The sequence below is a fragment of the Corythoichthys intestinalis genome, chromosome 6 (genome assembly GCF_030265065.1).
Source record: "Corythoichthys intestinalis isolate RoL2023-P3 chromosome 6, ASM3026506v1, whole genome shotgun sequence".
NCBI lineage: Eukaryota > Metazoa > Chordata > Actinopteri > Syngnathiformes > Syngnathidae > Corythoichthys > Corythoichthys intestinalis.
In genome coordinates, this window is record NC_080400.1 from 35725688 (window position 1) to 35751991 (window position 26304).

Sequence of the window (26304 nt, forward strand, 5' to 3'; positions counted from 1 at the left end):
AAGCAGAGGAAATCGCATACTCGGTGGGCACGCAAATAAGACAGGCTGGATCAGCCAGCCAAACCGGCCGACGTCTGAGTGGGGGGTCTGCTCGTGGCCAAGTGGATTCTTGGCGGGCACGCGGATAGGACCAAGCGGGCTGGATCGGCCAGCAGAACCGGCAGAGATCGGAGCGAGGCTGTGCTCATGGCCAAGCCGAGGAAAGCGCATTCTCTGCGGGCTCGCGAAAATCTGTCTGTTCCACACACATTCAAGCGGGCCATTTTGATTCAGGAGAATAAAATACTGCGTGAAATCTGAAATAAACATGCTTTTTGCTGTCATAAGCACTTTAACTTATAAAGACGAATGGCGAATGGAGGTCTGAGGAGAACCGTCAAGATCGTAGACATTCTACGGCCGTATTTTCGAGCCAGTTCACGGACGTGCACACCACGCTCATATTTTTCTATCATTTCCATCTTCATTTCAATGGTAAGCCTTTTTCCTTTTTTCACCACCTGCACTGACATTCTTGGAACCCATGTTGATTTCTCTCACAAGAAAATCTGCTGTGCGTCCGTCTTGCGGGAAAACAAACAAACTGCGGCGCTGTCATAAATAGTCGTATTTGGAGCATGTTGTCGGATGTAGAAACAAATGGTGAGTCCAATTTTATGTCGGACGTCGAAAAGATCGTGCGTTGAAGCAATCGTATGTCGAGGTACCACAGTATTTTGTTTTACATGAATAAACTTTACTTGAAAAAAAATTATCCAAGGTGATGAATTGAGCTATATTTTAGTTGTACATACAGTATACTCTCTCCTGTGCAGCTTCATTTTCCATGGCATAGATTTGTAAATAACCTGGCTGAGTAGTGATAATGTGTAATCACAGTCATTTCTCAGTGCAAAAGCGGCTGGCTCATTACATGCGCAGCGACGCAATCAGGTGTTTCACCTCATTCGTTACTATGTATATAATATTTAGCTTCTCTTCAGTTTATTCACCATCGACCTCCTGTGGCCTCTCCAGTGGCTTTTTAAACTGGAGTCTGGGGATCCCTGTTTGTTAGCATGCCATAGCTGGGGGCCCACAAAATATTACCCCAAAATAACTGTTGTATCATTTATAAAAAGCGCACATGGGTACCAGTGCAGCAATAAAACAAACGTTAATAAATACATGACTTATCCCTTCTGTTTATCTTGGGCTAAATTAAGCACTGATATGATTTTGACCTATGAAGATGAGGCAGCAGTTGCTAATTCTTTAATGGTTTATTTTGGCCTTGAAAACTGATGGTTATGGTTCATGACCAGAAGTGAACAAAAAAATTTAAAATGGCAACTACTTGTAGGAGAAATTTTATTTTTGCTACTGGACCCGTCTCAAGGTTTCAATCACAGTTCATGGGCCTCTTTCCAGTTGACATGTCCCCAGAAGAACCAGCCACTGAAGGAGCTCTTATATCCAATCTATAGAACTGAAAAAATGTGCGCAGTGAAGACCGACTTGATGCAGCACCAGTGTTGGTAATCTTACTTTAAAAAAGTAATTAATTACAGTTACAAATTACTTCTCCCAAAAAGTAATTGCGTTAGTAACTCAGTTACCTGAATGTAAGAGAAATTAGGTACTTGACAAAGTAACTGGTGATCATTTTCATTTTCCTCTTTTTTTTTTTTCCAAAAAATGTGTGTGAAAATGTGAAGTTTAAAGGGTTTTTGGAACAATTGGCCCAAGCCGAATTCTTTACCCTAAACTTAACTAGACACAGGGGTATTGCGGATATTGCAATAACTACTAGATAACAACCTTTTCTATGTGTGGAAATCATTTAATGTTGTGAATCAACTGTTAAAAGTTGTTAAAATTGCTACCGTTATTGCATTAGTTCCCTTCCGTCTATTTTCGACATGTGTAAGTTTCATCTGTTTCATCATTTAAAAATAGATTTAAGTTAAATTTTGCCGATTTAGATGATTTAGGTTCGCTAGGAAGGTTCTCTACAACAGAGCCTTCATGAGAAGTCTACTGCTTTAAGATGGCGGCTGTTTACTAACGCATCTAGTTCTTTATTATATACTGTATGTTGCTAATGCCGCCGTGTCTGTCATTTACATCTAGTTCTGTATATATGTGATATTTACCGAAGCATCATGTGGGCGTAGTTTGTAGGCTATCGGCTACAGTCAGGTATTATTGGAGCCACCTAGCATAGTAGCATCGCGTTTGCAACGGCGTCACACTGCCTTGCCTCCTCCGCACTCCTGCTCTGCTCTCTCATCTCTGTGAGTCCGTCTTTCTCAGACTTTTCTCGCGTCAGTAAATCAACATAGTAACGCATACCTTTCCCGCCTCAGTAAATGTAACGGCGTTGCCGCCGTTATATTCTAACGCTGTTATTAACAACACTACGCAGCACAGATATCAAGGGCATCCCTTTAAATAGAGTCTCTGATCTCACTTTCCATGAGTTGACTTCTCTTGGATAGAAAGTCCACATTGAGGATCAAGTAACCTGGAGCACGGCTAGCTGTGAAAAACAGGAATTGAAATTTGTTGGGGAAAAAAGTAAAACCAATTTCTTGGGCTGATTGCTGTAATTAGTGTCTGAAGGACCAACTGCATTACTTGAACATAGCAGTAACTGTAAGGATGGTAGATTTGCTCATCTGTATGTTTATTACCATTGTTGCTTAGCTGTCGACAGTCGTGTTAAGTAAACACTGTTCTCTGTTAGTGGAAGACCATGGCAGCTGTTATCTCTGCTGAAGGAAGAGTTGAGCTTCTGAAGCAGGAACCAGAAGGACAGCAGCTTTGTTCAACAGTGTGTTTACTATCATTGTTAATTTGTTGCTGACAACAGTGGAGATGGTAACCCATTGAAACCTGAAGAAAGTGAGCAGCCAGCACAGAGAACATGCAAGGCTTGAGCAAAGATTGATTGGTGCTTATTACAGATGCACTAACCACTAGGCCAGTGATTCTGCATTTATATTATATAATATGATAAGATCTAATATAGCATACCGTGCATATTTAAAAAAACAAAATATTAAAATCAGGCACATTTATTAGATTTTGTGTCTCCTAACACTTTCTGCTCAAACGCAGCACGCCCCTTTAGGGTTGAGTGCACAACATGGCAACGGTAGTCATGGCTTTGGGTACTACGTGTGGTGGACCAAGGGAATTGACTGAACATGACCTTTTAAATTACGGTCATGATTTATACCACACCAAGTAGCAGCACATCTGATAACAGTTTTTTTTTTAATTTCAAAAGCCTTTCCTTGGAAAAAAACATATCTGAGCTAAACCTCACATTTTCTTATGTATTCGGGTACTTACAGGACTGAGGAGTCGAACAATGGACAAAGTTCACTTGCTGAGCCTACACATGCCAGAATCAATTTGGGATATATAAGTGAGGGTGCAACAGGTGAGTAGGCTTATCTAAATAAACAAAGGTGGGGGGATTAACCAAAATTATATTCAAGGAAGAATAGTTACTTAGGAAGAATATTAATCAAGTAAAAATAAACAATGGTCATCCAAATAATTACTTGAGCAAGAGCAAGTATTCAATGAAAACAAAACACACTTAGTGTTTTTCAATACTAGGTCCAATACGTTCTTTCTGGTCCGTGCTTGTGTTCTTGTGTACAATCACCGGCCACTTTATTAGGTACACCGTCCAACTGCTCGTTAACATTTAATTTCTAATCAGCCAATCACATGGCGGCAACTCAGTGCATTTAGGCATGTAGACATGGTTTAAGACAATCTCCTACAGTTCAAACAGAGCATCAGTATGGGGAAGAAAGGTGATTTGAGTGACTTTGAACGTGGGATGGTTGTTGGTGCCAGAAGGGCTGGTCTGAGTATTTCAGAAACTGCTGACCTACTGGGATTTTCACGCCCAACCATCTCTAGGGTTTACAGAGAATGGTCCGAAAAAGAAAAAATATCCAATGAGCGGCAGTTCTGTGGGCGGAAATGCCTTGTTGATGCCAGAGGTCCGAGGAGAATGGCCAGACTGGTTCGAGCTGATAGAAAGGCAACAGTGACTCACCCGTTACAACCAAGGTAGGCAGAAGAGCATCTCTGAACGCACAGTACGTCGAACTTTGAGGCAGATGGGCTACAGCAGCAGAAGACCACGCCGGGTGCCACTCCTTTCAGCTAAGAACAGGAAACAGGCTACAATTTGCACAAGCTCATTGAAATTGGACAATAGAAGATAGGAAAAACGTTGCCTGGTCTGATGAGTCTCGATTTCTGCTGCGACATTCGTATGGTAGGGTCAGAATTTGGCGTCAACAACATTAAAGCATGGATCCATTCTGCCTTGTATCAACGGTTCAGGCTGGTGGTGGTGGTGTAATGGTGTGGGGTATATTTTCTTGGCACTCTTTGGGCCCCTTGGTACCAATTGAGCATCGTTGGAATGCTTCTGATGGCTACTCTCAGCAGGATAATGCGCCATGTCATAAAGCTGGAATCTCAGACTGATTTCTTGAACATGACAATGAGTTCACTGTACTCAAATGGCCTCCACAGTCACCAGATCTTAATCCAATAGAGCATCTTTGGGATATGGTGGAACGGGAGATTCGCATCATGGATGTGCAGCCGACAAATCTGCACCAACTGTGTGATGCCATCATGTCAATATGGACCAAACTCTCTGAGGAATGATTCCAGCACCTTGTTGAATCCATGCCACGAAGAATTGAGGCAGTTCTGAAGGCAAAAGGGGGTCCAACCCGTTACAAGCATGGTGTACCTAATAGAGTGGCCGGTGTGTGTATATTACCACTTTCAGAAAACTGTGCCAGTACATATGCTGACACTTCATAATAATTCATTTACTCTATGATGCCATCTAGAGATCCAAGTATAGAATTACTTAAGCTCCACAACAGCACGTAGACAAATGCATGAGACACGCAACGGTACTACGGTATTAGAAATAGGAATGTGCTCATGTTACTTTGTAGTAGTGCTTGTAAATACTGTAAATAAGAAAAAAAACGGAATGTCTATTCTACGTGAGCAGATGATGTGTTTTTTGTAGTCTTTGTGTGTCTGTAAGAGCTATGCAACACATTTCCCATTGTGTGGGAATAAAATCTTAATTATATCCTATGATTGATTCTTATAAGACAAACCTTATTGAGAGTGATGAAGTCAAAGAAATTCCAAACCGGGGTACACTTTCTCTTTTTTGCTCGTTCGATCTTCAAGTTACAAATACTTGACAAGTCAAAACTAAACAAGCGACTAAAGACGTTCGGGGGACACCATTGTCTTTTGCAGCGCCTTCTAGTTTCAAGTGACATGATGTCTACCCCAAAATGGCAAACTACATCTTGAATTAATCATTTGGTGCTATGCTTCAGGATGGTTCAAACGTCATTAATTATGTCATCAAACGGCGCTCCAAACCACACTTCGCCTTGATTTTTGCTGATTACTCGTCACACACTTTGTCTGGTTTCGGCTATCCTCTACCCTGCTCCTCTTCAGTGCGTTTGCCTTGTGGCGTGCCCATCTGGCTTCGATCCCCACAACTACCCCTCTGCTCCTTACCTCAGTTTCTGGGTTTGCAATGAAGATCGTTACAAACTGATCACATACCCCCAACTACTGTGATTCTGTCCAACACTTGTTACAGTTTCCCTATTCAGTTCCCGAAGATTTATTTATTTTCGTAATCAGAAGATATTGATGAATCAAAAAAAAATTAAATCGATTTTTCCAAATTCAGATACTGTATTAACAACAATACATTTTAAATGAAGGGACATAAGGCAAATCATTGTTTTCTCCATGTTTCCTATTATTGTAAACTGCTTCTGCATGGGACCACATACTGAAACTATTTATTGAGTCTTTTAACTGGTTGGCTCTGTTTGCATTGAGAAACTTAGCCAAATGCGACCTGTGGTCACATTGGATTGGTAAAACAGTTTCAAGTTATAGTGTCTGAGGTAAAAGTGTCTTGGGTGCGATGGTGGCACAGGTGATTGAGCGGGGTGTTTATTAATTGAAGGATCGGGGGTTCGAATTTAGCTCCTTTTGCTCATTGTTGCTGTATTCAGGGGCAAGATATTTCACCCTGTTCCCTGTGAGACTGAGTAGTTGATAGTGGTCAGTGGGGCCGATGGTGCAAATTGGCTACCTTGCTTCTGTTAGACTGCCCCAGGGCAGCTGTGGGTACAATTGTAGCTTACCACCATCTAGTGTGGAGTGAATGAATAATGCAATGTACAGTGTCTTGAAAAGCGCTATATAAATCCAGTGCATTATTATTATTGAATGAAAACCGATCATAATGGCAAAAATAGCGTTCGAAAAATAAAAGTAATGAGTAGTATGTATAAATGAATCAGAGTTGAACTGTTTCTCAATAAATAAAATCCAGTAAAATCATTTTATTGAAAATCCAATGACTCTTTTATTCATCAAAAAAGATAAATATAATGTAGTTAAGGTAAGGCAAGGCAAGGCAAATTTATTTATATAGCACAATTCAACACAAGGCAATTCAAAGTGCTTTACATCACATGAAGACCATAAAAATCACATTTAAGTCAACACAACGTAAAAACCAAGACAAATGATCGCATTTAATCACAGAATAAAAATAAATAAATAAAAATAAAACAAAAATAAAAATAAAGCAAAAACTACTACTAATAATGATCATTGAAATCAGCAATGGAGATAAGCACAAGAGGAATAGAAGGCAGGTAGGTTGAAATATATAGACAGTTATGGATATGCAGTGCCAAACAAAAGTGTTTTTAGCCCTGATTTAAAGGAGCTAACAGTTTGAGCATACTTAAGGCGTTCGGGTAACTTGTTCCAGAGGTGAGGAGCATAATAACTAAATGCTGCCTCACCCTGCTTGGTTCTTGTTCTTGGAACATGCAGAAGACCCGTTCCAGACGACCTTAGGGGTCTAGATGTCTCATAGGAATCTAACAAGTCAAGCATGTATTTTGGTCCAAGGCCATTAAGTGTTTTGTAGACGAGCAGTAGTATTTTATAGTCTATCCTTTGACTCACTGGAAGCCAGTGTAGCGATTTCAAAACCGGTGTAATGTGGTCCAGCTTCCTTGTATTTGTGAGGACTCTGGCTGCAGCATTCTGTACTAGCTGCAGCTTCCTGACTGATTTTTTATCAAGACCTGTAAATATACCGTTGCAGTAGTCCAATCTACTGAAAATGAATGCATGCATAAGTTTTTCCATGTCTTGTTGAGTCAGAAGCCCCTTAAATCTGGTTATATATTTTAGGTGGTAATAAGCGGATTTAGTGACGGACTTTAGATGGCTATCAAATTTTAGGTCTGAGTCAATAATTACGCCAAGGTTTCTGACTTGATTTGTAGCTGTAAGTGACATTGTGCTAAGTTGGCTGCTTATCTTTGACCTTTCCTTTTTTGGCCCAAAAATGATCACCTCTGTCTTCTCCACATTTAACTGGAGAAAATTCTGGCACATCCATTCATTGATTTGATGAATGCATTTACTCAGGGAGACTAAGGGACTATAATTATGTGGGGACACAGAAATGTACAGTTGTGTGTCATCTGCATAGGCGTGATAGGAGATGTCATACTGTTCCATTATCTGAGCTAACGGAAGCATATAGATGTTAAATAAGAGTGGTCCAAGAATTGACCCTTGAGGGACTCCACACGTGAATTTGGTTCGTTCTGACTGATAGTTTCCAATTGACACAAAGAAATCTCTATCATGTAAATAGGATGTGAACCACTGAAGAATAGTGTCAGTAAGTCCTACCCACTGTTCCAATCTGCTGAGTCGTATGTTGTGATCAACCGTGTCAAATGCGGCGCTGAGATCCAATAGTAGCAGAACAGATGATTTGCCTGCATCAGTATTCCGACGAATATCATTTAGGACTTTGATAAGCACGGTCTCGGTGCTGTGTTGTGGCCGAAATCCAGACTGAAATGAGTTAAAAAGATTGTTTTGCATCATAAAAGTCTGGATCTGTTCAAACACAACCCTTAGGTAGCCAGTTACTGTCCTTCAACATTTATCCAATTATGCTTGAAAACCTTTCAAATACATTGATGGATTCTTGCGCTAAATCTTTAATAAGATAAATTATGCTGCAGCTACATTGCCAAAAACATGCATATCAGAATTATGATCAATTCTGAGTTTGTCTATTTTGTTTCCCCATTATTCAGTTTTAATTCTTAGTACACATATGAGGAGTTGACCTGCATCATGTGAGAGGCAGCGTAGACAGATGATACAACCAAATGAGAGTTTTTCTTCCAGTCTGGCAACAACTCAAGATTGCAGCATTCCATGTGACGAAAGTCTGTGGCTTTGTCATGCTCTTTTCTTTTTTTTAAATATGAATGCACATGTAAATGTTAACAGGTGTTGCCCCTGACTTTTTTTTGTTTTTGTTTCGTCTCATCTTTAACCCTCAAAGTGTTAAGAGAATAGAAAGCAGCTACAGTGCAAGCTCCAATATAGGCCCAAAACTACAATGAACGTACACTAAATAATTCACATATTTAGATCATGGCAAATTCAGGACACTGTGTTTACATTGGAAATCTATGCAGCATTAAATGAACCTAAACCAAAACTGGCTGATTTGCAGCCAATTTGAAAGTTAAATGGGGCTAAATGGCTTTTTTCCCACTCTGCAGACGCAGTTTACAAAGAGATAATCAAGGAAATTCATAGCAAGATGGATTTTGACAGCACTGAGACGGTAAGCTAGAGAAAGACAAGGAGACAGAAAGTTTGCTAATATTTAAAGAATTGAACCACTGATTTGATAGGTCGTGTTGACCTATCTGGAGGTGCACACAAAACCATCTTTATTCTCTCACTGTTGCCCCCCAACCCTTTATATATTACAAATCATAGGGAGTCTCAGTTTCATACTGTTTTTGTCCACTAAGTCCCCAATTTCTGTCCTCAGGTCCCTGATGTCGTGACATCCAGGAGCCTGTCTTTACATAGTGACGTTCAACCCCCAATCAACCTTTTAGAGGAGAACTCCAAGAACATCAGGAGAGTTACAACAGTTTGAACACATTTGCGGCTTTTTTTTTTGTGCCCAGTGCAAGTTCGGAAAATCCAACATAATCGGCTCTTCTCATTCCCTTTAAATATGCCACACTCGCATGTTGCATGGAAACATTTCTGTGTGCTTAGGGACGCAAAATACATGACTCAATTACGATTGCTCTGCAGCGAATTATCGCTGACAGTCCTCCCAGTCAAAATGGATCAGATATCTGTCACCATCAGTGGCAGCCAATAATCTATTTAAAATACTGTATTTACCCTTGGAGAACCTGGAGAAATATTTCATCTATCAATTTAAAATGTAACCCAATATTATGTTTACACTGTGTCTGCAATGACGTTACTCTGTTTAATCAGGCATTTTTTTTGGTGTGATTACCAATGATTTAGCTTGGACAGAATTTTCTACTAGAATAATATTTTTGGTTAAATTTTAAATTGTACTGTACATCCAAAGAAACCGTCTGAAGATGATTATACATTTTCCTAGTCCATTGCATTTATTTCCATAGTTATTCTATAGTGAATAATATATATAGAGATATATGTATTATTGTCTTTTGTAGTCTAAATCAGTGGTGCCCAAACACCGGGCTGGGGACCGGTACGGCTCCGTGGCACCTATTCTACCGTGCTGCACAGAAATAATAAATAATTTATTAACGACCGCATTGTGCCTTGTGCCTCTTGACACAGCAATCTGTCTGCCTACTCCATTGACTAGTCCGAGTAGAGATATGTGGATCTCGCCTTCTAGTGGTAACCGCCATTACTGGGGTGTTTACACATCTCAGTAGCAGCCCAGCGTCAGTCAATGTAAACAGCTGGCGGTACACATCAGCAATGGTAGACGAGGTATTTCCGGTCGTATTGCTCAGACGCTCATCAAAAAGAAAAGGAAATCACAATATAGAGATAATCATAATATAGAGGTAACAATTAAAACTGGATGTGGCGTTGTGTTTGTACGGTTTTGGGGGACTCTGGTTGACTTCCTCTAATTTTCTTCCGGTTACACAACAATGCCAACGGCTATGGAACGCTTCAATGTGGATCTTCAGCTTATCAACATTGAACAACAAATGTTGATCATACTATAATGTCTGTGACTATGAGCGGGTCCATTAAGAAGAGGCAAACAGACTGGGAGCTGTGACGTAGCGGGAAGCGATTGGAAAGAACAGGAGAAAGCAAACGTTAGCGGTCACGTTATTTTCTTATTTGTTTATTTTACTGACACAATAAAGTGGGGAAAGCCATCATCGACTCCTCTCCTTCTTCCCCCATCCGGGGCTATTACAATACAAATGTTGAGGCGCAGGCGATGCTGAAGACTGTTGCGGAGGTGGTCTGTCTGACTGTTGATGCCGCACAGAGACAGACAGTTTACGAATTCTAACATCGGGTAGAAGCCAGCAAGCTGCGTTGTCAAGCGTTTTGTCTGATTTCTTTGCCGTGTCCTACATCTAGCTAGTGGGAAGCCATAGCAGAGTTCTGGCGGCTATGGAACTTCCGGAACTGTGTTGGAAGCCTTAATGATAAACACGTTATCATAAAAGCACCGACGCACTCTCAATCATTGATAAAGTATCAAGTGTGTGAACTGTCTGTAGTTGAAAATTAAACATCAAAACAACTCTTTTGACACCAAACGTGTGCTTTATTCTTCATATACTTGAAGTTTAAAATGTAAATAAGTCAGACTCACAGCAAACAGATGTACACAATAAATGATAAAGTGCACCAACCAAAAATACGACAAAGTGATAAAAAGCTGGCAGTTTTTGGCCGACTGTGTCACCGCTTCGTGTGGCCATTCGCTTCCGAACACACACATTCTTGTTACGGAGGTTCTTCCATTTAAAAAATAAAAATAAAAAATTATGCAATCGCTGACCTCCAGCCCCGTATTTTCAGCAACCTCATTCCATGAATTGCTTGCCATTTGGTAATCTTTATAATGTCTTGACGAGACATTGTAGAGGTTGTTGTACTTGCGGACCGCTTCGATGATACTCTTGTCGGCTTGGTCCATTTTGGGTGTAACACAACAATGTTTGAAAATGGCGGTGATTTCGCGCTGAACCGGAAACAACAGTCTGAGTGGACCAATCACAGTCCGTTTGCATCACGTCACCACGTGGGTTAGGGACAAGTGGTCTATATTATAGTCTTTATTTAATCAGTCTCTGAATCAACGTACAGCTACTGTTGGGAAAGTTCCTGCTTTACAACATGAACTACTTCAGTTCAGAAATTTTAAACTAATAAAGTTCATAGTTCAGCATTTTGAACTAAGTTTAATGTTTCAAAAATGAATTAGTTAATAGTTATCGCCAGACAGGAAGGCTTGGGAGCTGATTTTAAACTCATGATTTATTAATTGAGAGGCAGGTGTGCTAACAGGTCATCCATTAAAGTGCATGTGACACGAAAAAGCATGTTTATTTCATAATACACGCTGTATTTTATGCTCCTGAATGAGATGGACCGCTTGGATGTGTGTGGAAGCGATCGCTATATTTATTTAGTTTTTTGAAGCCCGCGCCATGAAAATGAGTGACTTCCGGCTTCGGTCTTGCATTGAGGAGGAGGGCGCTGTGACGTGTACGGTAGAAGACGTCCTCTTCACTATACAGCGTACTGTTGTGTACGAGGACGAAGGATTCAGCTGATTTTGCAGATTAATACGTTTATTTTTCGCATCACGCCAGCCAAACGGCTGCAGAAAAATCATTCTGTATGAGGGAGAGGCGCATGCGCCTTTTTGGAGTTTCAAAAGGTTCCCATTCACCGTGGATATTGGCCAAAACAAGCCCGACTACAGTGGGACCATTGGACATAGGAGAAAGTGAGTAAACATCTTGTTTAGTATTATGTCAAATATTAATACAGCTATTACAAAGTAAACACTACAAACTTTCTTTAAATAAAGGACTACTTACGTTTGATCATTGATAGGCACGTAAAAAGCTCTCCTCATGCACATTAGCACGTTAGCTGCACAACAACTGCAGCCACCCTCCTCTGGGGAACGAACTGTAAATTGCTCTCCGCCGGGCGGTTTGCCGATCCGCGAAGACAATCGACAACTCGGTCATCATGTCAAATAATCCAGGCGAGTTATGTGTGACTTTCCGATTCGAAGGCTTTGAAACAACACTCGGTTCGGGTTAGCATGTCGGCTAGCTGTCACTCCTTTTGGTTTGTTTACATTCTCCGAAGCCGGGGAAGGGAAATGACATACAGTATGTCCGATTTAGGTGTCATAAAATATCGTTCGGGAGGTGCGACAGTAAAGGTGAAGTCGACAGTTTTGACCATTATGGAGTAATTTTGCCATGTCGTCCTGAATAAATGCATTTTTATTATTTCATATTCCATTTAGCACAAGACTGTTATTTGTGTCATGACCATGCCGTTTATTTAGCAATTGGGGAAAGTACTTGGATAAAAAGAATATCTTGTAAAAATATTGAAGTAAAGAGACAGAAACAATGACATTTTGCAGCTCTCTTCGTCGCGTTTTCCTCGTTGTGAATAGTTCCCCCTCGACGGGCTGACTGGTCCTTCTCAAGCCATTTATATAGCTATTGGGGATAAATACTTGGATAAAAAGAAAGTCCTGTAAAAATACTGGAGTAGAGAGACTGAAACAATGACGTTTTGCGGCTCTCTTCGTCGCGTTTTCCTCGTTCTGAATAATTCCCCCTCAATGTGCTGAATAGTAAAACCGATGAGCCCAGTCTACCGCTGACGTCATCCACCTGTTGGGGACGCTAAAGCCCTATAATGGTAGGCGTGGCTAATCAGCAGATTAAAAGACTAATTTCTTGTCATCTGCGCTTTGCTAAATTGTTGTATATAGTCGAATCGTCTCAAAATATGATTCTAATTCACATAATAAAGCCATTTAAGACTTTTTTTTCTCATGTCGTATGCTCTTTAAGCCTAGTTAAAATAATTTGAAATATAAAACTTTCTGGAGTACAACTAATCTTGGTTTTATATTTCTTACCCATCTGGATATACCGGAGAATGTTGCAGTAACATTTTTCTGGATAATGAGGAGGTAAAGGAAACATGTAAACTCGCCAATTTATTTAAACAACCACACTGCTGAAAAATGTGTTTGTGTGCTGCCTCTTCTTCCTGTCCTATGTTCACATGCTTGATAATTGGGTTCTAAGAATATCAATGTGCGACAGCAAGCGGGAACTTCTGCCGCATATTGATTGATGCCCTGATGGGGCTGACAGTTTTTCTCTGTGCTACTTTGTTGCAGTGATGTAAGCTGACAAAGGCACATTTCAGAATACAGTTGAAACTTGAAAATTTAATCATTTATCCAAAGAGGAAAGACTATTTCATTGTTTAAGTGCGTTTTTAGGACAACCATGATCATGTGTTCTTTGCTCTTTTATGTGTCTCCACCTCATAGTTCAAGACACAAAGAAGCTGTTAGTGGATGCAATGAACAGAGTGTGATTGTTTGAAATGTGGCAGGGTCGTGAGTATCTTTGCAGTGACGCACAAAACACCAGATTTATCTCTGCATGAAGAGGGTGACATAACATTTGCATTTCATAATGGCAAAGCAGGAAGAGTGGAGTGTTGGTGATGAAGGTCTATGAATCTGCCAGACCTTCTCCATATAGATGCATCAAGGAATGTCCTGCATCTCCCATAAACAAAGAGTTTTCTCACTGCGAACTGTGCATCATTTTTCATATTTGTTTTTTTCTATTTTACAAGGAGTAAACCAAAGTCCAAATTTATTTGATTATGCGTCACATGTATTCATTCAAAAGGGTAAAAAGGAATGATGGGTTGTTTCGAAGAAAAACACTGTGATCGTATTGAAAAGTTTGTACGTCATGTGTCAACTCCTGGAAGTACTTGAAAGAAAAAAGCAATCAGCAGCGTGTGTTTTGTTGAATGGAAAGTACACTTTCATTTCATTGAAGGCCGATGCATATCCTGATTGGAGCTCGCCGCCTGCATTTGATTTATCTCTTCTGGCAACATTGATTAGCTGCATATGTTTCAGCCTATGAGAGAGCGTCTTAGTGGGTATGAGGTCAGGATAAGCAAGGCGGCACCATAAGAACATAAATACTTAACACACCTCCTAGAACAACAACAACAAAAAGTAAATTGCAGTTTCTACGATAGGAAATGTCAAGGGATTAGCATATGCATTTGGATTTATTACAATCATGGGCAATAGCTCAATCGAGTCGATAAATTTTTAAATAATCTCATATGCAGGCATGAAAATCTCTCACCTTTCGGCGAAATTCGCCGTTTTGAAGTCAAAAATGGCGACCTACGTGAATTGCGTAGATCCGAGGAGAAATTCTTTTTTGGAGGAGGAGGGGGGGTCGGGAGGTTTTATTTAATTATTATTATTGTAACGAATCGAGTTACAATGTGGCGAGGGTGTTAGCATGTGTTCCTGAATGCACCGCATGACGTAGAGGGGTGAGGGAGGTGCGGGAGAGCGAGGGACGTGCCTTCCGTGTTTACGTTTGTTCTGGCGGGGGAGATATGTGCGTTGGCTGCGGCAGATAGCAGTCGTGTTGTTCAATAAGTTTCCACAAATAAAGAATTTCAATCTGATAAAACGGTTGACTATTATCAACGTTACATTATTATTATCATCATGTGATTAACTTAGTACGTAAACTGAGCACTTAAGAAATCGGTTCCTTAAAAAATGTCACACTTGGACAGTCAGCAAATCCTTCTAGATGCTTCGCTGACGAGAACTAATCATCGGCCCAAGGTGCGTTCCATTATTCCAAACGCGCGCACTCCTTACTGTACATGGAGTGCTCGGAGAGCCTTTGGGTGGCATTGCATAGCTGCGAAAACAAAAAGCAGGCCTTATCCACACCGGGGCAGACCAGAGCGCAGCATACACACTTGCCTGTATTTGCCAGCAGATTGAATTTGGTGAGTAATGGTTTCAATCGTTTTCACATTTTGCGATATAAAAAAGTTACTGCCATTCGTTGCAGCTTGCGTTGAACACTGCCAGAGCTAGCCAAATCTCCCATGAAAAAAAATAGCTCCCGTTAAATTGGCGTCAAGCTTGTGTATTTAGCGGTAATATAAACGAAGAAACACACTGTTGAGTCAAATTAAGCGGCATGCTCTCGGATGGAGGTGGCGCCTCACATCGCTCCCGTCGTCCGCCGGAGACGCGTTATTTTCGGCTTGGATTTGAGCTGACGGCCGGTGTCGGCACAACACCGGCCCGACGAGTGGTGGGAATGAGTCCTGCTTCTTAAAGCTTTTCAGAAATACAGGGATCCCTCGTTTTTCGCGGTTAATGGGGACCAGAACCCGCCGCAATAAGTGAAAACCGCGAAGTAGCGCGCCCCCCCCCCCCCCCCCCCCCCATTTTTTTGTGCGTGTTCAATGCATTTATTCAGATTTTACATTGGAAAAAAGATACATATATATGACATGTTTTTTCACTTTTTTCACCAAAGTATCATTTATAAATGGTTTTCAAGCACTTCAAAATGTAAGAATTATGATAAGTTTTAAACATGTTACTGCCCCACCGAATTATTTTTAAACAAGAATAAAGTAGTAAGAAAATGCTTGGCTTTATTAAATGCTTCATAGTGAGTCTACTCAAACCCTCTCAGGCTTTGGTAAACGGTGATTGACACGTGTGCAAAGTTTTTCTTTTTATATATATTTTTTTGTTTGAAGCAACTTATTTGATGGAATAATAAAGACACAAATGTCCTAGCCAAAATGTGGCCCAAACGCAAAACAACATTACTTCAATGGAAAAATTTGTTTCAATCAAGTAAAATAGTTTTCAAATGCTTTTTTTGTCTCAAATTTATTTTTGCAATCAAAAACAATTTTTTTAAATTGAAGTGACTTTTTGGGGATTAAAAGTATATACTGTATTTTGATTGAAGCAACTTTGTTTTTGATAGAAGTAACTTTGTTTTTTGATTGAATAATAAAAACACGATTGAATAATAAAAACACAAATTTACCTCCATCGTTATTGAGAGAGAAAGAAATTAAGAAAGCTTTAAAACTAAAAGCCACCGGGGAGTCTGTTTTTTTGTTTTTTTTAATATTTATATTTCATTACATAGACATGCCTCGTAGGGAAGGGAGATTGAGGGATAAAAAAAGGAGTTAGATGAGGCTGCTAAAGGCAGTGGATACCTCATCAGCTGGGTGAATAGCAGACCTGGTAAGAACAAGTTTGCAAGGATAGTCGGGTATTAAATACAATTATAAACACAATTACAATGTTATGTTTCTATAAGATTTTATGTCATTGCTTTGTTAATCATTAGGTGCTAGAGTTGTTAAGTATGGATAATAATGAAATAATAGTTTTAAGAAAACTGTGCTGTTGGTGGCTCAGTGACCATCTAATGTGGTTTGTTCTCAGATGAACAAGTTGAGGAAGGAAGTTTTGATGCAGAGGTTGAGGGAAGAAAATAGGCAGACTGACTGAGTCAAAGCCAGAAAGTGTTGATGACAGTTTTGATTTCTATTCACTGTTGCCCCCTCCCAATTAAAGTATGTCACAGTCGCAGCCAATAATTATCTAAAGCTGGTTAAAATTGAAGTTATGTAGTTTTAGGTGTATTAAATACTTGTTCATGTGCTCCTTTTGATCTACGAGCACCCGCCCCTCCACCGGTCTCTGCACGGCCCTGCTGAAACACAGTGTGGGTCGACAGAGCTCAATATTTTGTTGGGGTGTACAGTGTACTGGAACATATTTCCTCCACACCCTTCTCACCTTTTTAACCCCTGACCCATTTTCATGCCTGCATATGGATGGAGGCCATGAACAGGAAGTCACAGTGAAAATCTTAATTGCTGAAAACTGCTTTAACTCTATATTTATATTACATATTTTGCGTTGTCATGCTCAAGTACAGGATGTCACTCAAAAACAAAGATGGACCATATGGCTTTTGCTCACGTATTGACAGGCAAACAAAGAGGTGTGAAAACTGAAATGTATATTTTATAGGTTAGGTTTTTATTTAAAAAAACAAAAACAAAGAACAATCTAACATTCATTTATTCATTCATCATCCATGCAACTTATCCTCATTGGGGTTGTGAAGGGCCTTATGTATCCCAGCTAACTATGGGTAGTAGGTGGGGTACACCCTGAGTTGGTTGATGTGGCTTGTCCTACAGCAGATTGAAAAGACTATTATGTGGCTTAAACGTTGTCACTGAATTATAGGCAAATAACTATGGATAGTCCTGCTCAACTGCAAACTCCCCAAGTGCATTGATCATCCATTTTTAAATCAATGTAGACAATTTTTTATTAAGCTTTAGTGTTGATTGTGCAAGAGGTAACAATGCGGTGTCTGGTTATTGATTGAATTATTAAAAATAATATAAGAAAAGTACCGAAATATGAGGATTTTTTTTTCATGTTTGAGAAACTGGAAAACTGGCGCTTATTCAAATGTAAATATATAAAGCTGTGTCATTGTCATCATTGGTGTTCGGAAATGTATTGTCATTATCACAATGGCAGCATCCATGCTTGAATTATTAAAAAGAGAAAATCGAATCCTGGCAATAGTTTTGTGCTGTTCTTTGTCACCAGATGGCTGACACAGATTTTTACTTTGGAAATCACAACTCATCAGTGAATGTGGGAAGAGAATGTTTGCGCTCTCCCTCACTCGCTCTTTCTCTATTGCAAAGCTTTCATCATCGCTACCTTCTGTTTCCTTGCACCCAAACGCTTGGCGTCGAAGCAGCAGGCTATTAAACAAATTAGATTTCCTCCAGTGGGCCCGACAGAGATAGGCAGAGATGCTGAGATGCCTCTTATATGACCTGCTCGGGCTTAACATTAAACCTCCCTGGGGCTCACTCAGGGCACTTGATAGGTGTCGCTTACACTGATCAAAAAAGGGATAGTCAGTGAGCAATTTTGTTGTAGCAAGACTGTTATGTACTCTCATTTTTGCCTCTCATTGACAGTGTAAACAGTGTAAATTCAGCTTTTTTCCCCTTTTTAAATAAAAGTTGTTTGTGAACAGTTCCACAACTGAGATGATGAAAATCACATTTAATTGCTTTTTATTGTTTTTCATAAGGACTTTTCGCTTACCAATTATGAAAGGCATTTTCCCATCTAAACTAGGTCTAATTGATCAAACAGTTGGAATAGATCTAGTGTATTCGATGCGGACTAGACTGCATGGTCTTTTTTTTTTTTTTTTGACTTTGGAAAGATATGGTTTTCTCTCATTAAAAAATAAGTAAATCATATATGACTAACCTGTGACTGTCACGACGAGGCATGGGCACGGAGGACCTAAATGCAGGGAAACGGGGAGGCGAGGCAAGGTGGTGGATAGACCTGAAAAAATGCTTTAATTGCTTAGTTAATTAAAACAAAAGACAATGACATCCAAAAAACAGACAGGCAAACAGAAGACTGTCATGAAAACTCACTGAGAATGAGAAAACCAAGCAGGATCAGGGCACGGGAAAACGGGGGGATCGGACACTGAAATAGACACTGGGATAGACACATGAATTGACGACGCAACAAGAACAGACAGCACATGGGGAACTTAAAAACAGATATGGGGTAACGAGACAATAAGACACAGGTGGTTGATACAAGAGGCAGCAGATTGGTCAAGACACAAGGAGCAAGCCACAACGGGTAAAATCAATGAGTAATCGCATGGACAAGAAATACTAGGGCACAAACGGAGCAAAACTTAACTCCAGCCATGACAGTGACTCAACGCGACAATCTTGTGACTTGACCCGACTTGGCTTAGCAACTCTATGACTTGATTTGACATAAGCTTGTGACTTGACTTCAATCAACTCAACATAACTTTGTGACTCTACTTGACTTAACCTCGGACACGACTTGACACGTGACTTAACTCGACTTGACATAATCCTCTGAGTCAACACAACTTGACTCTAAACGTTGTCACTCAACACGACTTGTCACGATTTTCCGACAACAGAAAAACTTGGGACTTGCTTGAGACCAAATGACTTGCAACTTGATTGGATTCAGATCAGAAGGAGTCGTGCAGTTGTCTGCAGAACGCACAGGAATAATAGAAACATCCTAAGCAGAACCGAACCGTCAGACTCTGAATAAGGAATGCAGTTCCCCAAACCCTGTAACAACTTCCTGAGAGTAATTAGCAATACATCAACACACTCTTTTCTTGGTCAATGTTTAAAATGGAAACTTTGGCTAATAGCTCTCTGGGGTCCAGCATGCCATCTCAAGTGGCTTGTTATAGACTCCTTACCACTTCCTGTTCATTAGGGTCCGCAGTGCTGCTGTAAAAGGTATGCAAAATAATCCCAAATTTTAAAAAAAATCACGGTATTTATTGCAACATCACCTTCCTAAATTTGAAATTTTTGTCTTGATGTAGCAATGATAAAAAAGGCCAAATATTTGAAGACAAAAGGAAATGGATCAATAATATAATTTACTCACAGAGGGAAAAACGACTAAGTATTACTAACAGAAGAATTGTGCTGGCTCAAAACTTTCCCTATTAACCACAAATGGAGTCTTATTTTCCAGCCATACCTGAACTGAAAGCTTGCACCTGTTTGCTGTCAAGTTTTACTCCTAGGATAAAATGCTAAATAATAAAATGACTTTATTTTCATTGCAGAAGCACAGAAAAATTGAGGTAGTTGATCATCCGCGAGGTGCCCGTCTTTGCTAATGAATTTTTTCCCACGCACCTATGATGACAATTTACGAAGCTGACTCTTCTGCTTATGCACCCTATGGTGGAAACAAAAGTCTGATGAGGTATTTCGTCCTGAAAGTTTTGCTAGTTAAGGATGCCTCTCCACTGACAAGACATTCAAACAAAGAGAGAGAGAGCATTGTCAGCTCTATGTATATTGGTTCCTAACACAGCCTGTGCATAAAAGGTTTGCCACTTCTACTGCGAACGACTTGATTCAAAGCAGCCTGTTACCCCCGATCAGGGCTAATTAGGTGACCGTTGCTTTGTTTGGGCTCCCAGGCATGAAGCGGAACAGCAGCACAGATGAATAACTTAGCACATCATCTCAAGCCTTGACTTTCAAGCACGCACTCAATGGAAAAAAAACAGTGCTTTGTGGTCATAGGGGTCATTAATTGCAATTCAGAGTGATTGGGCTAGAATCTTTGATTCAACTGTACTGTCAAGAAACAATGTATATGATGTTGGAAACAGGAGATTCACAGGCTATTAATCATAGTAAACAACTAATGGAAGTTCATTGTGAGGCTAAAAAAAGAAATCTGGATATAAGACTTTTCCCCCCTGTGGTTCGCTTTGCCGCAGCTGATTTAGTGGCCTTGGCGACAGTGCAACGGGTATCATCACTGACCGAATTCTGCTGCCTGGCTGAGCGGAGTAATTCCACTGCCTCGGAGCATTTTCAATCCCAAGCTTTCTCCGTTTCCTACACTCTGTTTGTGACTCACTGTGTTATGTCAGTTCAAATTCAGTCATTCATACTAGCCAGGAAAAAAACCAAAACATTTCTGTTGTCTTGAGCAATACCTCTTCTGGACCAAGGAAAAGCTGTGGAAATAAAACCAAAACATGCACTAATTAATTTCAAGTTTCACCTTCCTATTTACAGTTGTGGTCAAAAGTTTACATACACTTGTGAAGAACATAATGTCATGGCTCTCTTGAGTTTCCAGTTATTTCTACAACTCTGATTTTTCTCTGATAGAGTGTTAGGAACAGATACTTCTTTGTCACAAAAAACATTCATGAATTTTGGTTCTTTTATGACTTTATTATGGGTGAACAGAAAAAAGAGATCAAATCTGCTGGGTCAAAAATATACATACAGCAGCGCTAATATTAGGGAACATGTCCCTTGGCCATTTTCACTTCAATTAGGCGCTTTTGGTAGCCATCCACAAGCTTCTGGCAAGCTTCTGGTTGAATCTTTGACCACTCCTCTTGACAGAATTGGTGCAGTTCAGTTAAATTTGATGGCTTTCTGACATGGACTTGTTTCTTCAGCATTGTCCACAAGTTCTCAATGGGGTTTAAGTCAGAACTTTGGGAAGGCCATTCGAAAACCTTAATTCTAGCCTGATTTAGCCATTCCATTACCACTTTTGATGTGTGTTTGGGGTCATTGTCCTGTTGGAACACCCAACTGCGCCCAAGACCCAATCTTCGGGCTGATGACGTTAGGTTATCTTGAAGAATTTGAAGGTAATCCTCCTTCTTCACTATCCCATTTACTCTCTGTAAAGCACTAGTTCTATTGGAAGCAAAACAGCCCCACAGCATAATACTACCACCACCGTGCTTGACGGTAGGCATGGTGTACTTGGGGTTAAAGGCCTCACCTTTTCTCCTCCAAACATATTGCTGGGCATTGTGGCCAAACAGCTCGATTTTTGTTTTGTCTGACAACAGAACTTTCCTCCAGAAGGTCTTATCTTTGTCCATGTGATCAGCAGCAAACTTCAGTCGAGCCTTAAGGTGCCGCTTTGGAGCAAGGGCTTCCTTCTTGCACGGCAGCCTCTCAGTCCATGGAGATTCAAAACACGCTTGACTGTGGACACTGACACCTGTGTTCCAGCAGCTTCTAATTCTTGGCAGATCTGCTTTTTGGTGATTCTCGGTTGAATCTTCACCCTCCTGACCAATTTTCTCTCAGCAGCAGGTGATAGCTTGCATTTTCTTCCTGATCGTGGCAGTGACAAAACAGTGCCGTGCACTTTATACTTACAAACAATTGTTTGCACTGTTGCTCTTGGGACCTGCAGCTGCTTTGAAATGGCTCCAAGTGACTTTCCTGACTTGTTCAAGTCAATGATTCGCTTTTTCAGATCCATGTATGTATATTTTTGACCCAGCAGATTTGATCACTTTTTCTGTTAACCCATAATAAAGTAATAAAAGAACCAAACTTCATGAATGTTTTTTGTGACAAAGAAGTATCTGTTCGAATCATTCTATCGGAGAAAAATCAGAGTTCTAGAAATAACTGGAAACTCAAGAGAGCCATGACATTATGTTCTTCACAAGTGTATGTAAACTTTTGACCACAACTGTATGCCTACAATATGATGCTGGGCAACAGACCCGTGCGGTCTATTAGGCGAGCTAGGCAAATGCTAGGGGCCCCAAAAGGAAGTCAAGAAAAATGTTTAAATATTTGATGATAGCAGTATTCAAAAAACTTTACAAGACAATAAAACACAGGAACAACAATACATATCGTAATAAGTCTTTAAACAATAATGAAATAATTTTTCTAATGTGCCTTCTGCCCATTTCACTATTTCCTGTGATGCAGTAATTTTAACAAAGTCTTTAATCTCACTAACCCCCCCGCAGAACAGCGTGCTACCTGAAGGTGTTATTTTTAGCCACCGCAGTTAAGCGACGTTACGGTGATGACATCATGAAAAGACAAAAGCCCTCTGGGTCGCATTTTAGAAAGAATTTTAAAAAAAGAGAAGCATAAACGTGAAAAAGACACAGGTTTGTTGTGATGAAAACTTTTTAAAATTGCATGAACACGTATACTTAGCGCAACTGCAAGCTAGCGGTTATTTACAAAGATTTGGCCAAAGAAGCCAGTGTGCAGTTTTTGTGCAGCTAACATGGCAGGGTGTGTCTGAGGGGAACTTTTCTACATGTACATCCATGATCAAACGTAAGTAAATAATCCTTTATTTAAAGAAGGTTTGTAGTGTTTACTTTGTAATCGCTGTATTCGTGGCCATTTTTAACACTGTTGCAATTTCTAATCGGGTTGAAAATTTGACCAAACACCGGGCACACGAAGAGGGCAATAAACTGAATATAGCGCTCTCTCTGCGGGGGGTTGTGCGACAAGCCGTCGGCCGACTAGCATTTTTGGTGGACAATCTGCCACAAAATGCAAGCCACCTCTGTATTAAAACATGTGCCATGATCCTAGTATTTGACATAAAACAACTTACTATGTTTACACTCTTCCTCGTAAGTCCAATGGTCCCACAGTAGTAGGGCTTGTTTTGGCTGATATCCGCGGTGAGCGGAAACCTTTTGAAACCCAAAAAGGCTCACACACCTCTCCCTGGTGCGGCAACAATTTTCTGCAGCCATTTGGCTGGCGCGATGCGAAAAATAAACAATCCGCAAAATCAGCTGAATCCGCAGTCCATCTGGATGCTATAAATCAATGCTGTATTGTGAGATGCTGACCCGGGCGATGTCACATTCACATTCGTCCTAAACCCGAGACTGAAGCCGGAAGTCACTCATTTTCATGGCGTGGGATTCAAAAATTGAATATATAAAACGATCGCTTCCACTCACATCCAAGCGGTCCATTTCATTCAGGAGCATAAAACACTGCGTGATATAGGAAATAAACATGTTTTTTTGTGTCATACACACTAAAACACCATTAAACAATGAATAATGTTTTAAATTTTAAATGTAGTTTGAATGTACAAACAGTGATTGATTCATTTTTCCCCACCTAAAAGTAAATCATTAAAAAAAATGAATTTGCCTGTACAGTTAATTACTTTTATATGTTTCTTTGTCCCTGGAGATATTGTGGACATACTGTATTAACCTTAAAAGCACCGACCTACTTCCCTATGTAAGTGATAAGCGAGATTGGTTTCCATTGGATTCAGTTACTATCATTATTTTCTTTTTCCATGACTTTGCACATCTGTAAGGCAAGTGGCATTGATCAGGAGCCTAGACAAGGCATGATGAAGTATATCAAAACCTCCCCTTTCAGGCAAAGAGCACTAATTTCACTCTGAGCGAATCAGGCTGATTGACTTCACTTCATTCATCGCGTTCTTGCTCTGACTGGAAAACATTCATCTAGTGTGAGACATTCAGACAGAGGATCCTCACTTCCCTTTGACTAGCAACATTCCTGTTAATTAGCCTATGCGGGGGTAGCAGAAGAGACATGACATGGATTGTCTTGACTTGTCTGCTACTGCACAGAAGATGTTATAAATCGGGACGCTGTGTGTGGCTGCAATATTTTCATGACATCACGCCACTATTTATTGTTTTGTCTGTTGTTGCTACTGCCCACCGTGTCAATTTCAAACACAGCTTTAAACTAATATACCATTATTATTCCTTAAAGTAAACAATTTAGTTGTTTGAAACAGTTCCTGGGTATCACAAGAAAAGGTCTCTGAAATTCTTGGGAAAAAATACTAGTGTTGCTCTGATACCGATACTCGTATCGGTATCGTTACCGATACAGCATATAAGATGGCCCTGATTATAAGACAACCCGCTCTTTTTCAAGACTCAAGTTTGAAAAAAAGACTTTTTGAACACCAGATTATTTTTTTATACAGAAAATAATTACAGTACATCTGTTGTTTTGCCTCATTCAAATCTTAATATCTGAACATTTAAATATGTAAATTTAAGTGCAATCACATTTGTAAATGAATGGCTCCTGGTTTTTGAAATGTAAATAAACCAATCTATTGTGATAAAACAACAAAACTGCAATAACTGCTTTAATCATCAGAGTGAAGTCTAACTAACTGTAGTCTTGAAACAAATCTGAATAAGGAAAAACATTGCAATAAAATAATGCAAACTGGTTAAACTTGAGAGTAGCTGAGATCTGTCGTGACAGAGCATCGCTTCAATGATATCTGGCGTCATCTAGCGTCGTGAATGGGTATAACGTCTAGACCGCGAATATAAGACGACCCCCGCTTTTTCAGTCTTATTTCAATGCAAAAAACACCGTCTTATATTCGGGCCAATACGGTATTAACATATAACATGTCGCTGCTGTGTAATATGTACTCTTCGAGATCTAGTTTCCAACTGCTGGTTGCCCTATCCAAGATGGCCGCCAGCTACGCACTCTGCCGTGAAAAAGAGGCGCGCTTTTCACCCTTCCTCAGATGATGATAGAAGTGAATTCGTGTGGCATCCATTCATCTTTCTGCTGTGAATTTGAGTTTATCACGAGTAGACGTCCAATCCATTTGAAGTGGGAGGGCTGACAGCAAATGAACGAACAACCCTCCACGTTAAATGGATTGGAACGTCTAGCGCCGCTGATGGCAGACAATTGCCCCTTACACAAACATATCGCGGAAAATTCCCGTGTAAGGGGATGCGGGATTTACTAGCGTCATTGCTTTCTCGGATGTTGAGATCAGGGTTGCCACCTTTCAGAAATAAGAAATACGGGACGCCCTCCTTGCGCCCAAAACCGTACAGGCAGAAAAAAAAGAGACATCCCCAAAACTCCTAAAATGCATAGAAATGTATCTATTCATACATATTCCGTATTAGTTCAATACGGAACGCAACATTTAATTCCCAATTACGGATCGTTCCTTATTTCAAGGAACAGGTGGCAACTCTAGTAGAGATATCCCGGGAATGACGCGGGTTGGATACTTTCACAGACTTGTCCCATGTTGCCCACTAGCGCTCTCTTTGAGGGGAGGGCTGATGGCGCGATTTTATATCCCGGACATTAGGTCATTTTTGGTTTGCATCAGCTGTCACATTGTCTGTCATATTGTGTTTTGTTACAGAGCCGGTTGTGGGAGCGTTCCCGATGTCGTAACTGCAGCCATTTCAAGCTCATGAAGACTGTATTTAAGCCCAGGCAATCCAAGAGAAGGGCGCCAAGATATTAACTTTTTGGGCGCCATTTGACACCTCTGCCGCCCTTGTTTTGAAATCACCTACGTTGTGCTGGTATTTGAGTGTATTTGTTTTGTTGTCTTATCAGCTCTCTGACTAACACTTAGGTTAGAATTATTGATCACCTGCTAGCTGGGAACCTGGCAGCCACAGTAATAGGGTGGTAGGTGGGTCCCACACTTTTTCTCTATGACATGGCTCCTGGGGCGTGGCCTCCCCTCTACCTGGGCTACCGGCCGCAGGAGTGGGGGCAGGTCGGGGCTCCGATCTCGCGTCGCCCCTCTCTTCTCTGACTGGGTATCCGCCCTGTGCTCCGTCCCGGGTCGCTGGCTGGGCGCCGGTGTATCGGCTGGATGTGGCCTGCTCTGGCGGGGGACACTGCCCTGGGCTTGGTGGGCCGCTGGGGGTCCCGTGGCGTGCAGTGCCGGTTGGGGGGCTGCGGCTGTGGCTTGTGGGCCGGGTGGGCGGGCGGGGGTGGATGTGGGGTTGGTGGAGCATC

At 40.7% G+C, this 26304-nt stretch overlaps 1 protein-coding gene across 3 annotated transcripts in view; it reads left to right on the forward strand.

Moving 5' to 3' along the window:
- Positions 1–26087, forward strand: part of igsf5b (immunoglobulin superfamily, member 5b) — a 63624-nt gene extending 37537 nt beyond the window's left edge. The window contains exons 8-10 of one of the 3 annotated variants that reach the window (XM_057838417.1): positions 3342–3430; positions 8700–8764; positions 8978–14434. In XM_057838417.1, the coding sequence (XP_057694400.1) occupies positions 3342–3430; positions 8700–8764; positions 8978–9088 (265 nt within the window). In that variant the 3' untranslated portion in view covers positions 9089–14434. Of the gene's footprint in view, positions 1–3341; positions 3431–8699; positions 8765–8977; positions 14435–25693 lie in introns of those variants that run through there. The other 2 variants (XM_057838419.1, XM_057838420.1) reach the window with 2 other exon arrangements.
- Positions 26088–26304: the final 217 nt, after the last annotated feature.